This window comes from Platalea leucorodia, assembly GCF_965183815.1.
Source record: "Platalea leucorodia genome assembly, chromosome: 13".
Taxonomy (NCBI): Eukaryota; Metazoa; Chordata; class Aves; order Pelecaniformes; family Threskiornithidae; genus Platalea; species Platalea leucorodia.
Window position 1 is genome coordinate 5,486,122 of NC_138835.1, and position 14,789 is coordinate 5,500,910.

Genomic DNA, 14,789 nt, shown 5'->3' on the forward strand with positions numbered 1-14,789 from the left:
CATGATGTTCTAGTTAACTTACTATGGACAGACACAATCTGACACTACGCATGCTATTACAGAACTGGAAGGAAAACTGCAAAGCAGTGCTTTCCACTGAAACAACACTACTTAATGTTGTGCTGTGCTAGGTAAACATGCCATCAGTACTAGAAAATCCAAGGCTACTGTAAAGTGGCGACATTCTATAAAATAAAGTCCTGGAAATCACATGCAATCGTGACTAGCTTGTAATAGCTGCTTTGGAAAAAATGACACCTACAATTGGACTTCTGCATTTAATCTACTCACGACAGATCATTTGGATCCATTAAAAGACTACATAGCTGGAACAAAGACAACTGTGTAATAAAGAGTGGGAGCTCACCCTTTTAGCAGCAGAAAGCTTTCAAGTTGCCTTGATATTTCAGCAATACACAGACAGTGAAGACATCACCTTTGGAAGCCTCTTTATTTGAAAACCATTACTTTTTCCTACTAATTTAAACTTATCCCATTTTTTACATACTTTAACATACTCTGATATCCTACCTGGAAAATACCAAAGAGCATCTGTCTACACTGGCCTTGGACTGCAGTTGTCTGTAATAATCCACTGCATGCTGCTATCCATTGCATTACTCCAGTGTGGCAGCTCTGGAACAGAGAGACCAGCAATGAAGAGAAGGACCCTAATACTCAGACACAGTTTAACTGTCCTTCTGCTTCCACAAATTTTACTCATTTATACAACAATCCTCAGATTAAACTCCCAACTTGCACTTGACAAATTTTCATTTTAAAAAAATCCTGCCTTCCAGTACAAGCATGCAACCCAGGTTTGATGGCAGAAACATATCAGGCAAAGGAAATAGTGGGCTGTCTGCATCATAAAACTACACCACAATTTTTATATCTATACAATAAATTCAAATGCTTAAGCAGCATTCTTCAACTGACTGAGTGATCTCTAAAAAGCCCTCATCCAACTCTCAGCTTTTATGTATCTTTGTCGTACTTTACTCAGGCACAGCTAAGAATTTTAGTATTTCAAAAGTGTATATTGTCGCAATAAATTTCAGTGAAGATAATTATTTTCTGTAATGAAAATGTCAGGTAATATGGAAAAGAGGTGGGGTTTTCTTTGCCTGCACTTTCTTTGCACCTTTCATTTTTTGCAATATTCAAGTTAGTACATTTGCCTCCTTCATACATGTTCTACATGAATACTGTAAATAATGTATGTATTGTTCGAATGGATATGTTTTTTTCTCATAAAAATAGCTTCATTTTCAATTGGCCACAAAGATGATAAAGAGATTGAAGCATCCAACATATGAGGAGACGTTTAGCTTTGAGAAGACTCCAGGTAAATCTTATCAATTTGTATAAATACCTGATGGGGTGGGCAGTCAAACTCTTCTTAGTGGTGCCCAGTGAAAGGACAATTATGAGACTAGCAGGTCTGCCCAAAGATTAGGAGGAACAGACACAAAACCAACTTGAGTTCATGTTCCCTGCTCCCTGTACCTGGTCACTGCTGTCCCTCAGGTGCAGTGTACTGCCTCCTCAGCTCTCACAGAGCTGCACTTTTAATCCATTAAGGAAATTGATTTGGGTTTTAAAAAACTGCGGAAAGAGGCACTACCTTAACAAATGTGATTAGTGTTCACTACTACACCTTTCCAATTCTACTGTAGCGAGACTACTCAGTTTCTGCTCTTTCTCTGTAACATCACTACCTAGCAAGTAAAATTATGAAAATGATACATTTCTATCCAAAAAGACATTTCAGCTGAGTACCACAAACTACTTCTTGAGGCAATCCAGTGCTCTGACATAAACAGTTCAACAAACATTTAAGTGAGAAAGAAAATTCACCATTTTTAATAAATAATTACTACAAGATTCCAAGGCATCTGACAGAATTTTTTTGAGGCTTTTTCTTTGTATTAAGAAGGAAAACATGCCTAGGTTGCAGTACATCTTAGAGCTTGAATATACTGGGGTTTATAGCTGCTGAAAAGCACCACTGCAACAAAACTGGACAGAGACATATGAAAACATAAAATAAGCATCTGCACACTTAAAAGGTGAGATGTGATAAACAATCAAGTAATAAAGAAAAAGACAAATGCACAAAGCGGCAGAGCAACAGAAAGGGAACATGATGAGTTAAGGCATCTTCCCGAAGCCAGCATCACTGTTTGCAAAACACAACCTTCCTTTCAAATTACAAGTGCTACTTTTAGAAGAAAGAAAATGTACCAAGCATAAACTGAACAGCATTACTCAGGAATGGTCTGCAGACAGCGCAAGCCCCTCCTGCAGCTAGCTGTCTTGTCAAGACACAGATGAGAGAATATCACTACCCTCTTCTAAATCCTCCCGGCAACCATTAGGAAAGCCTTAGGTAGCAGACAAACTATTCATCAAGATCTCTTCTTAGGTAAAGAACAGCTTTATCATAATGGCAGTATTAACCAGTAGAGCTGAAATGTTTGGACAATAACCAGGGTTGTATCAAACACTATGAGCTCCTGAGAAGGCTCGAAGACAGAAGAAAAAAAAATTTCCTTTCTTATGTCCAGCACAAAGACGAGACACGGAAAGTTTGAAGACTTATTTTCATACAATTAGGCAACTATTAAATTCTAATGCAAAAGCAGATGCTGGGAAATGCCAAGGATCAGCAAAGCTTGAGCTAAAGCATGTTGCTGCTGTCAGAAGTCCCCTGCCTCCCAGCTGTGTACTCCCACCACCTACGACAGCCCATGTGCTTCTCTGATTACAAAGTAAGGCAATTCTGATCACAAAACCAGCAAACTACATCTCCTCCCCTGCAAAGAGAAGTTTTTCTGGCCAGGCTGGAAAGTTGAATCAGGTTGCTTTGCCATATGAATGCCAGAAACAGCTAGGAAAGGAGGTGCTGCCCAGGGACAGGTAAGCCGAGAAGACAAGTCCTTCACCTTTTTGCAAGTTAAGTTTTCATTGCAAACCACACCCTGGGGGTACAGCTCCACAGACAGCTGAACCCATCTGGTGACTCACTGCTTCTCTACCACTCTCCCTGCTCCCCTCCTGCCTGGCTTCCCCCTCCCTTTCTGCTAGTGATTGCCTCTTTAACACATTAAAACTGCAGGAAATTATTTTTATGTTGCCACAGTTCTGCTGTTCCAGCATTTGGAGCATCGGGGCCAAGAAAAATGCTGGAGGAGGCAATGGTAGCCAACAGTGCAAAAACATGAGCAAGGAGAAAGAGTAGGAATGAGAGGAGGAAGCAGGAACTCAAGCTCACTGCATTTCAATTGCTCTCAGGCAGGTTTGCTCTCACCTGATTTCAGTTTGAGAGCTGAAAGGACAGGGCTCACCATGCTTGTAAAAACCACACCCTGAGACATCCGTTCCAAGAACTTAGTGGATTAATTTCATATGTGGGTATTGCCCTCTGACTAAAGGCCTTTCACCTTCCTGACAAATCTGTCTCCACCCAGCAGCACTGGCCATCCCTGTATTTCTGTTGTGACAGAATATCAGACCTGGGCGCAAACTTCCCTTTTCTAGGCTATATGTTAAGAAGTGGTACTCTGCTGCAAAGACTTTAAAGGCTAATAGAAAGAAAAAAAGGACACAAATACATGATAAAGAAGAAAGGAGTTGCATGATTAGTAATCCACTCTCACTCATTCATAGGAACCCAATCTCTTCCACTTAACACAGAAATTGGAATTTTTATGTTGTCCTTGCTATCAAAGACCTCTAAAGTGAGAAGGGAATCTCTAAGAATGGGAATCCCCACCGCACAGGGTACATACACTGTGCCCAAAGCAAAAAGAGAAGTACCAAACTGAAAAAAAAAAAAATTCTCAAGCCCCAATCAGGAGTACTAAAGCCTTGCATAATTCTTATGTAAACACAAACTCTGAAGGAAAAGCTCGACCCGCTCCTTCACCAGAGACCACTGCCGGGGGAGGGGGCCCTGGGGAGGCGGGAACAGCCGCTGGGTGCCGCAACCCCCCGCAGCCAGACACCGCCGAGCAGCCTCCTCCTTATGCACGTTGTCCGGGGAGAGGCCAGGCCGCAGACAAGCCGCGCAGAGGGCGGCCCGCGGGAACTGGCGGGACGGTGCGGACAGCCCGGGCACCACAGGGGTGGCGCTGGGACAGCCCCGCGGGGACGCGCCCGGCCGCACACGCCGCTCCTTCCCGGGGCGGAGAGGGCGACCCCGGCCGCCGCCGCCACTCACCGCGGCTCGCGCCAGCGCCGCCATGGATCCTGGGCGCCGCTTCCGGCGGCGCGGCGAGCCCGCGCGGCCCCTTCCGCCCCGCCGGCTGCGCATGCGCGGGCTGGAGGGGGCTGTGTCGCGCGGCGGCCGTGGGCGGCGGGGCGGGGCGCGCGGCGGAGGCGCTGTGGCGCCGGCGGGAAGCGGTGTCATAGAATCATAGAATCGTCAAGGTTGGGAAAGACCCTCAAGATCATCGAGTCCAACCGTTAACCTGTCACTGCCAACTCCACCACTAAACCATGTCCTCGAGCACCACGTCTATCCGTTCTTTAAATACCTCCAGGGATGGAGACTCAGCCACTTCCCTGGGCAGCCTGTGCCAATGCTTGACCACCCTCTCAGTGAAGAAGTTTTTCCTAATATCTAACCTAAACTTCCCCTGGCGTGAGGCGGGAGGTGTAGAAGGGCGGGAGGGGAGGGTCCCGGGCCTGGGCTGGGTTTTGGTTCGGAAGGGGGAAAGGTGGCAAATCCATGCCCGGCCGTCATTGTCAGCCCTCTCCTCTGGAAGGCCAGACCCACAAGGGAGATGGTGGCTATGCTTTACTCTGCCGCTTGGCAGCAGAGAGAGCAGCATGAAAGCAGTGGTAGTTTCTTCTGGCTGAGGTTGATCTGGCCATTCTGGCTGCCCCAAGCAGGAGACAGCATGTGTGTGAGCCTGCACAGGTGCCAGCACAGGGATTTCACAGTGGTAGTACCAGGAGAACATGGCAGAGCCCCTCATGCCAGAGTCCCCACAGGCCATGGAGCCAGCACCTTGCTGCCAGGAGCGATCCCACCTGTCCCTGGTGCGTATTCCCTGCTCCTTGCTTCTGCTGGCACCAGCTTTCATGAGGCTGCAGAGTGAACCTGAGCAGCAACCCAACAGGTTGAAATGAGCCGGCTTGTTTTGCCAGGTTAGTCTTAATCTGGATCACATCCACATCACCTCACAAATGTTAGTCCTGGTACATGGGAGGCTGGTCCAGATGTGAGCAACAGCAGCTGGGGAAGAGAGCGAGGCTGCTCTTTTCAGCAGCAGTGCTGGCTTAAAGGTCCTGGGGAACTATAATATTTTACTCATCTCTTTCCCAGCATATTTACTGGGATGTCAGCTTCTCAAGAGGGCAGTAACAGCTGCTTTAATGGCCCTGAAACTCCACAGTAGTCCTTAGAAATCTTTCATATGTTCTTAAATGTCAGGCCTCAGGGGGCCAATGGAATCACCTGCTTGGACTTCCTTTCCACAGGCATCCCAGATCCCTGTGCCTGCAGTCGGTCTTTTCCGAGACACTCTGACTCACCGCAGCTATCTGCTGAAATAGGTTTAACTGTATCTGACAACATGTTTAGTGAACGAGTTGTTCTGACATGGGGCTGGATGTTGAACGATGCAGGGAACTGTAGATCTCTCTCAGGGATATGCTACGTTTCATTTCATTCTTGTGCCTGTGGCTAATTCTAGGGAGGAAGGTTAAAGCTAGCTCTGCTTCTTTCTATTTCCTTAGCTGTCCTCCGTGTATTAGACTCCAAGCAATATTAAATACCATTCTTAACAGCAATTTTTTTGTGAGAAGGGGATGGAGGAGAATGATTACACTTTTCTAAAGTTTCCTCTTTGCCATTAATGAGTTAGTTCGAGTAATTAAAAGTGATGAAGCTCAAGAACCCTTACAGTGTATAGTCATACAGAGAAAAGACTTCTGTCAGTGGCAGAGGAGTCTCACGGTGTTGTGCAGTAGTCTGTCCACCATAGCGGACACTTTCTAACTCGGAGCTGTGTGTCTGATAAATACGTTGTGTATGCCAGTTCCTGACACTCACCTGGGTTTGTGTTAGTCTTACTTACATGCACAGGAGGATTTTGACACATTTCCATTGGAGAAAATTACTGTCTTACTTAAGATTCCTCTGCCTATCACTGTTACGTCATTCTCCATGTAGCACTAAGCCCTTTTCATGTCAGCCTAGCTGAACACAGCTACCTCATATGCACAGAACAGCACATCAGACTGCCTCTGAAGGGGAGGTGGAGACGGAAGAATTGGAGGTAGATCTGAATTTCGATTTCAACTCTAAGGGGTTTCCTCAGTCAGAGCATTGGCCATTTACGCCCCTTTATGTACACAATCCTTGCTGTCCTCAAGTTCCTACCGTTCAGCTCTGCTCAGTGGGCAGCTCCACGACTGCATGACTCTCATCTCAGTCATAATGAATCGTCTCTGTGGAACTGCTCCTGAGAGAGCATTTTAACCAGCAACAACAAGAAGTCCCAGAGACAAGGCAGCAAAGTTCCTATCTAACTGCTGGTGTTCTTTCATCCGAGGACATTAACAATGGCAGAGAAACTTGCTTTCACAAATGTGTTAAAACATGTTGGGGAACATTAACGATGGCTGTAGGTGTGTTGGCAACCAGGTGACTGAACAGGAAAGAAGAATCAGAAAGGATATGATGATATTTAATTCACATAATGAATTATAATATTACTAAATTTAAATTATTATTAAAAGTTTGGCATTATTTATTATAATAATTAATTTATTAATAAAGTTGTATGTAATAGGCCTCCTGCTTTGGCCTCAACCCTGTCTTCTTTCTTACTCGCAGGCCTGGCAGCTGGCTTCAAGTTTGCCATTCCAAGTGGCTGGAGGGAGCCACTTAGAGGGAGGAGACTAGGGGCCACAAATCATGGGCTGAGAGAAAATAGACTAGAGGAGTTTAAGTGAAGGAGAAATGGAAAACAAAGAGGGACAGAGAAGATTCCTTCTCTGAATGTACTAAAACATGCTGGAGAACAGTGGTGGGGCTGGACGTATGTGTGCATGGAGAATGAGAGAGGATACTAATCTGGCACCAGCACATGGAGACAGCAATGAGCACATACTCAGAGTTTGGGGGAGGGCAGAGGCATAGAAGGGAGGGAGTGAGGCATTGCAGAACCCTCCAAACAGGTGATGTTTGTCATTGTTTAAGTGTGACCAAGAAGGGATATGGGGCTGCTGTGTGCTAAAGGCAGAGAAGCAGGGTGCAGAAAGCAAGTGCAAGCCGGATGGAGAGATGACTCTCTACGATCTAGCCACAAAGTCCTCTCTTTAGGACACTGGTGGTGGAGGAAAAGCCTGATGGCAGCAGGAATGGTTGCTTCTGGTGGCTGGGGCCATGCTGTGCAGTCCTACATGCTGTGTCCGTACAAATGGGTGCAGTGATGATCCACACATGTCAGCATGGTGCAAGAAGCCTCCCTTTGCTTCTGCATGTCTGGTTAGATGGGGCTGGTGGATGAAGAAAGAACACAGTTTGACAATACAACTAAGCAGATAAAATTACTAATTGCTGAAAGGAGAGGTCCTGCGCCTGGCTGTGGTAGCACTAGCATTCATCTAATGAATGCTGAGCCAATGATCTGGTTGAAGGAGCTAGAACAGCAGAAAATTGTCTTTTTGTTGTGTTTAGTAGGATTAATTTTCTGTGATCTTAGATACCTGAACCAGCTCTCCTCAGGATCAGAGGAATGCCAGGAATCTGTACCTGGGGACAGGGCGGGGAGAGCAGATTGGCTGTTTTGGCAGCAGCCAGCTGTTCAGTCAGCTTAGCCATATTGTCAAACTGAGTCATCCTGACTGTGGCTGCTGTAAGCAGTAGTCCTTGTGCTGGTAGTGACAGTAGCGATCCCTTTCCTGCAGATAACAGAAGGGAGTAAGAGGAGAAGTAGTAACAATCGCCCTGAAGCCCTGTCCCCGAACAGGCCAGCCCAGGGAAAAACGTTTTTTTGTGAGGTGGCTGTTTTGGGCACCAGGATACTTGAACTGCTCTTGATGAGATCCTGTGCTGACATTTCACAGCAGAACCCAGGCAGGCCCAGGATGCCTTCCCAGGCCCTTTTGGGATCATTCTAGCCCAGATGAGAGAATGACTAACACTTTCCTGAAGCTGTGCAAGAACAGGCACTGTGCTGGGCCCTGCTTTGGGTTCAGTTTGATTTTAACTTTGGTTCTACAGAGCATAAGGTCTTTTAGAGCATGCTGGGTCTAGGTTAAGGCTGTTGTGGTGGTTGGCAAGGCTTCATTTTGACAAGTGAACTACTGTGCAGAACAGGAAGGGGGATATAATTCTAGCCTATTAGTTAAAGCCTCAGTCCAGTAAGCATCCAAACACAAAGGGTGAGCGTGAAGCTTATCCAGACTTGAAAAAACTCATGGAGGAAAAATTCCACATTCACCTGTTATCCAGATATGTGAGGATAGCATAAGGGAGCAAATCCCCTCATTACCAAGAATGGAGACACCAAGGGACTGTGACTTTTTTTAGGCCAAAAGCAGGAGGGAGCTGGCAGTGAAGGGCTGGGGTTAAAATCACAGGCATTTCTTCAGTGTTAAAATACTACACCAAAATCAAGTGGATTGACAAAACTGAGCCTTTCAAAACAACTGACAGATCCAAGTTGTGTCTAACATTTCTTTTTACCAATTTTGATTTAGTTTAGCACATGTAAGCCAGCATAGGAATTTTTATCTTATTCTTACTGCTATTTTGATCCAGTCTCAGGTGGCCTTCTACTGACTTCACTGTTTTTCAGGACCACAGCCCCATTTAATTGCAGGCAGCCTATTTGCAGAGTATGTAAGGAAAGAAGAGTTGCAATGGAAGAGTTGAGTATTATCAACGGGGAGACTGGGACACCTGATAATGAAATATTTATCAGAACAGAAACTGACTTTCTGATTCAGTGAACTGCTACTTAGTGATATAAAGTGCCACAAGAAAGACTGGAAGAGAGGCAGAGGCCTCTCTAGCATAATTGCGATGACCACCCTCAGTGGGAAAAACTCAGATTAAAATCCCTTAATCTTAATCAGGGCAAAGCTTGAAGATTGATAGTATGGCACAGAAGTACCCCAGCCTAGGTCACCATCTGTTCTCCATGGACAGAGTGGGACAAAGGCTCTGTAGTTTGCCCAACAATTCCATGCTGGTCTCAGAATGCCACCTTGTCAAAACTGGGTATTTATCTACCCCCAAAACTTCATTTTTGAGAAACTGTAATTTTTACATGAAGTGTTGTCAAAATGTTCCAGGCTGGCTATGATGCTTAGATGATTTGCTAGTTTTAAAAAGTTTGCCCTCACTTGGGTGTTCTAGGCTATGGTAGAGACTGAGACTTTGATTCTGGGTTGTTATATTATTCCTTGGTTGGCATAATTAATTACAGACATTTGCAAATCCTGTAGGTATGTAGCTAAAAAGATTATCTAGACCATGATCCACTTCCAGTACTAAATGTACTTAGACCTCCCTGGTGCATGGTTCTCTGACCTGCACCTAAAAATTTCAGTAAGGGGATTCTCAATTTCCATATGAAGCTCATTCCAGTCTTTCACTGTGAAAGTTTTCTCATACTTAAAGATTCTCAGTGTGAGCCCCATTCTTCTCCCTTTGATGTCAAGTTCCTAAAGGTATTGGGTAAGAACAGAGTTTCGCTAATATTTTAAGAAATCAGCCTCAGGCTATCTGCTGTGAGAAGCATTGTAGAGATGTGGAGAAACTCTTGGTTGGCTGTTCTGGAGATGCGACTTCACATCACAGCTCTGCACGTGTTTTCTTATATAACCTTTATCATATTACTTGTTTTTTCACCCTGTTAATGGATATACATGTATTTCCTTGTAATAAAAGAGAATGTAACAGTTTTGATGTTTTTTTTTTAAGTAGCTTCTTGTGGTGCCATCAGAAATAAGAAGCACAAATGGGCATGTGGAGACTATATTGTCAAAAATACGAGACACAGTATGGTGAGCCAGCAATCCAGGTCCTGTGTGGCGTCTGCTTATCTCTGCCTTCAGGAATGCTTATGTCTTTCAGAGTGAGCAACACAGTACTGAAAAGACAAAAGAGCTGCACCCCAGAATTTAGCACAGTGAGAAGTGCCTGATCTGCTAAGCTGGAATCTCCAGGTTGAATCTTTCCTGAATTTTCCACTTTTCAGACTTCAGAGACAGGCACTTCTATGACCTCTTCCGGTATTTTTTATTTGCCACATTTCCTCCTCTCCAGCAGTGATGATGTTCTATGCAGACCACTCTGCAGTCAGACTTTCTGTGTGTAACTTACCAGGAAACAGATTTTCTGGGTGTTTTTTTAATCTGTGTATTTTTGTCCACTTTCAAAAGACTCTCCATACACTGCACAGAGGTCCCTGGGCTATTGCAGTCCTGAGATTACATATGCATTTAACCTCTCCCAAGCTGGTTCAGTGGTCATTACTACAATTCTATTTCTTTTTTTGACTTAATTATCAAGGAAAGACAAATAACTTTTAAACAAAGGCATTTAAAAATATTTGATGTTCCTGTCCTCCTAATTTCCTATCAGTACATAATTTTATTTCAAATGTTATCATAGAACATGCTTTTTCCATTTTCACACAGAAAAGCAGACTGATCATTTCTATGTTGGCCTATGGTTTTATATGTTAAAACGTAACTATGCAGGTTAATCAACCATTTTGAAACATTATAAATATATAAAGTCCCATAACAACTTTTTGTATTTTTCTCTTCTCAGTCACATGAAGAATCAAAATCAACTTAAGCCAATTGTTAGCCCAACATTTGCTGTGGAGAGCTCCCTCCTCCTGAAAAACAAACATACTTTAGACTAGGACAAAAGTACAGATGTTTCAACTTCAATCTTTCCTCTGCTCAGGCTAGAATTCCTGTCTAAGTGCAGATTTAAAATTATATTCATTTTCCTTCTTAACCACCTGCTCCTGCTTCTGCAGAAGAAAAGTCAAAGGAAATCTCATGGTATGGGGAAACAGGATCTCTCCATGTTACCTGGGACAAGCAGGGCTGGGGCACTCCAGATAACAAGAGGGAGTCCATATGGGTATTCCAGGACGCTCTGGAGATCATGATAAAGAGAAACCCAATTGCAAAAACTCAGTTCAGGTCCAGCAGGGCTTATTAACTGTGGTTCAGTGCCAATACTGCAAGACTGCCAGCTGGCCCCCGCAGCTATTTGAGTGCCTTTGCAGCATACTTTCCTGGTGCTCCAGGTTCTGAAAGGGCCTTGTATGTACCAAGGGAGCCAGTGCAGGTCTGGCACTACGTCCTGTCTAATGCACCCTTTTAGGACTTGAAGCATAGATCAGTGATAACAGGCCCTTGGAGCCCTGGTATATGTGGATTGACTTCTTCCAGAGCTTACTTGAATGTCTCTGCACTGCTCTTAACAGAACTCCAAGTTCCAGAGATGCAGTGAGGGGCCATCTGACCACATAGGGAAACCCAAGTTCCACTGTATTTCTAGCTCTGGCTGTGTGCTGAAGGAAAATGGCATTTCTAAGGTTGAACTGGTAGTTTATAACAAATTTGTCATGTTTCACTTTTGCAAATTTTTTCTTCTTTGCATACAGAGTAAATCTGGACACTTTAAGACCAAGCCCACCCTTAGGATGACATTACAAGCTGGAAAAGGACTTTTAATGGAAGATAATTATATTTTTAGAAACTTAAAGATAAGTCCTCTCCATAAGACTGAATACTCACTTTGGGGTGTTAGTGTGCATACATTTGTTACTGCTGTTTCCCAGGATAAATGCTATTTAAAAATAGGAAAATAAGAGAATTTTTCAATAAAAGTACAATCCTTACAATGCATTATGGACCTTGAAAGGTTTGGGAAATATGGAGATCAGTTCCCTGATCTGGAATTCCTTGGCTAGTGTTGCAAAGTGGTCCTTGCTCTGGTCTCCAGGAGGGAGTTAGCCCTCTCCTGCTCCAGTGCTGCAGGAGGAAAAGCAGACATGGAGCAGAACAGGCTCCTCAGTGCTGCACCTCACTGAGTTTGATGAAGCCTAGCAAGCAAAACCTGAACTCTGTGACTGAACTGTTCAGGGAAAGCAGAAATAGGACCTGGTTACTTTTTCCAAGCTTCTATATCCTGGTGGCTGCTGCTACTGTTAAATATGATAAACTCCTATTTGTTCACTTTAGCTTGCCATCAGTACTCACTGTTTGCTGGGGCAAGCCCAGGACGTTTCCCTCCCCACCTGTCAAACTTGGAGTGTGCTTTGGCACCCTGCCATTGCAGAGTCTCAACGACTTGAGCAGACCGCTTCAGAAACAAGACATCCCAGTACTTAAGCCGCCTCTGCTTCATGAGCTTTTCTTCCCATCTGTATGCTTTCTGAGGAAGAAAGTGTTTGCTGGTCAGAGAGGTTTTCCACTTGCGCCTCCTTCAGCTTTCCATTACCACTAAGAGGTTATATGGGGTGCAGTCCTATACACTGTACTGTACTATATGCAGAGGTGTTCAGACTTAATTTATTCCCTTCTCCTGGATAAAGATTATTGCAGCTGTGTGTTTTGGAAAACTATCAATGAAGGGAGTTCAGCTCATACAACACACTTTCAATAGGGTACTGTACTCTATATTTCCAGGTTCTGTTTTAATTACACTTGCATATTACCTTGGAGGAAGCTGAAATCTGGAAAATGTTTTCTCATATACCATGTCTTAAACCTTCCTGACCTTCTGTTTTATACCAAGTACATTTATGTTTGTGATGAAAACCATATAATATGGGGCAAGGTTTGGCTATCCAGGATAATCTATCAGGCATGCTGTCAGTCCCTCTTAGCAAAGACAGCAATTTTCACTAAGAAATGTCCCCGTCATCCCTCACCCCACCACCCTCCAGCAGTCATTCCCTCTTCCCTCCCTTCACGTGGCTCCCAAGAAGAGCCACAGGAGTTGGCCACGTGCTGTGGATAGGGCAGAATAGTGGTCCTCTCCTGTGGCAGCAAGAGGCTCCTGTTGCTCTGAAGAATCCTTGAGGGACTGAGCAACAGGATGGCTCAGGCAGTGTCAATGTATTGCCCATATCCCAAAAAAACCCAAGCAAAAGGCCCAGCCTCATTTAGAGGGGCTGTGCCCAGCAGTGCACTCCCACAGCTTCTCGGAGGCTGGTGAGCAGGAGCAGCACAGGAGTCCTCGGTGTCCTTCATACCACTCCTGCTGGGCCAGGGAAGCGAGCACTGCTGTTGAGCTTCCGTATTGTCTGCACTGGAGACCGCTGGAAAAATAACAGCCCAATGTCCAGAATTAAAACCTCCTCAAGACAGCCAGCACTGTGCAGGGGGAGCAGGGCACCAGTGAGAACTTTTGCATGCCATGTACTCTCTGGCCAGGAATAAGCAGTTGCAAGCAGGTTACAGAGGTGCCCTATGGACTCGCAGCAAGGGGTGCAAACCTCCTTCAGTGATCAGAAAGCATGTGCTTCTCAGGACTGACAGCAGAACAAAATCTGTATGACTCAGGCATCTGCTCCAGAGCAGCTTTCAAGTAACCTTCAAATCCGTGCCAAAGAGAGCACATCTTGATCTCTACATCTGCGGGATGTCTGGAGAATGTCCCGAGAGAAGGGGTTTTCGCGAATATGTGTGAGCAGCAGAGGGTCTGTCAGTCCTTTGCCCAGCTCTTGAAGCCCAGCGCTTCAACATTCAAGAAGTACAGATTGCTGCCAGCATCTTTCTTCTATTATTTTTTGAAGAACTCTCTCCTCCTGGAGGTGCAGGAAGGTGGTGAGCCTTCCAGTCTGGGACACAGGCCTCTGCTCCTGAGTCTAGCACTGACAGGGCTTGTGAGATTGCACCTTTACTTGTCTCAATGCCTCACCCTAAAAAGCAAAGTAACTTTTCCTTCATAATGAGCAACAGGAATAAATCTTGTCAAGCAGGAACTTTGTAGTGGGACTAAGCTGCTTTTTAACTCAGCTGTAAACAAGGATTTTCAACTATGAGGCAAGAACTTATAAAATGGAAAGTTTTTCATTAGAAAGCAGTGATTATGGAAAAGCAGTGTTGGTCATAATAGAAGGCTGAGTTTGAACTCCTATGCTGTAGCTGAGAGAGAAACCTGAACCCTGGACAGGTCAAAATCCAGTACGAGTACAGAGCTAGTAGTGTCTCTGTGGTATTGATGAGACTGTTACTGCAACATTAAATGAGTTCTGGTGTTCACACTACAAAAAGTGTTTGGAGAAGTGAGAGTCTAAAGAAAAAAACACAACAAGAAGAAAAAAAATCTGGTAAGGAAGGTGCACAGCAAAAGCATAACCAAGTTGATCTACCTTTTCCATAGAAAACAAAAGAAAAAACTCATCACAGTCTGCGTAGGTAGAACAATGCCCATGGGAGTAAGTTTTTTCATGTAGCAGACAAAGAAGCCAATTCACTGATTCAAAGTGCAAACTGGACAGTAGGTAAAACCAGCAGCTTGTTAAAAAATGAAGTACTAATATTCACAGAATTAGCTTAGAGCTGAATGTGGTGAGCTTTTTAAAACTTTTGGTCTTTAAATCAATCCTGGATCTCTCTTTCCAAATACATAATACCCAGCTATTGTGTAGTGTCATTTAATTCCAAGGAACTTCAAAAATATGCTTCCTTTAAAAAAAGAAATGGTGGGAAAAGAGATACCACATCAGAAAGCCATGCTTCTCTAACAGGACAGTGACAAAAGCCCTGTTAAGTCCTACTCAACA

At 44.4% G+C, this 14,789-nt stretch overlaps 1 protein-coding gene across 2 annotated transcripts in view; it reads right to left on the reverse strand.

The window, feature by feature from the left end:
* UQCC1 (ubiquinol-cytochrome c reductase complex assembly factor 1) overlaps positions 1 to 4,283 on the reverse strand; it is a 50,397-nt gene extending 46,114 nt beyond the window's left edge. The window contains exons 1-2 of one of the 2 annotated variants that reach the window (XM_082325793.1): positions 4,226 to 4,283; positions 532 to 636 (exon numbers count right to left, since the gene is read on the reverse strand). In XM_082325793.1, coding sequence (XP_082181919.1) covers positions 532 to 636; positions 4,226 to 4,249 — 129 coding nt within the window. In that variant the 5' untranslated portion in view covers positions 4,250 to 4,283. The remainder of the gene's footprint in view (positions 1 to 531; positions 637 to 4,225) is intronic. The other variant, XM_082325794.1, reaches the window with a different exon arrangement.
* Between the last annotated feature and the right edge of the window lie 10,506 nt (positions 4,284 to 14,789).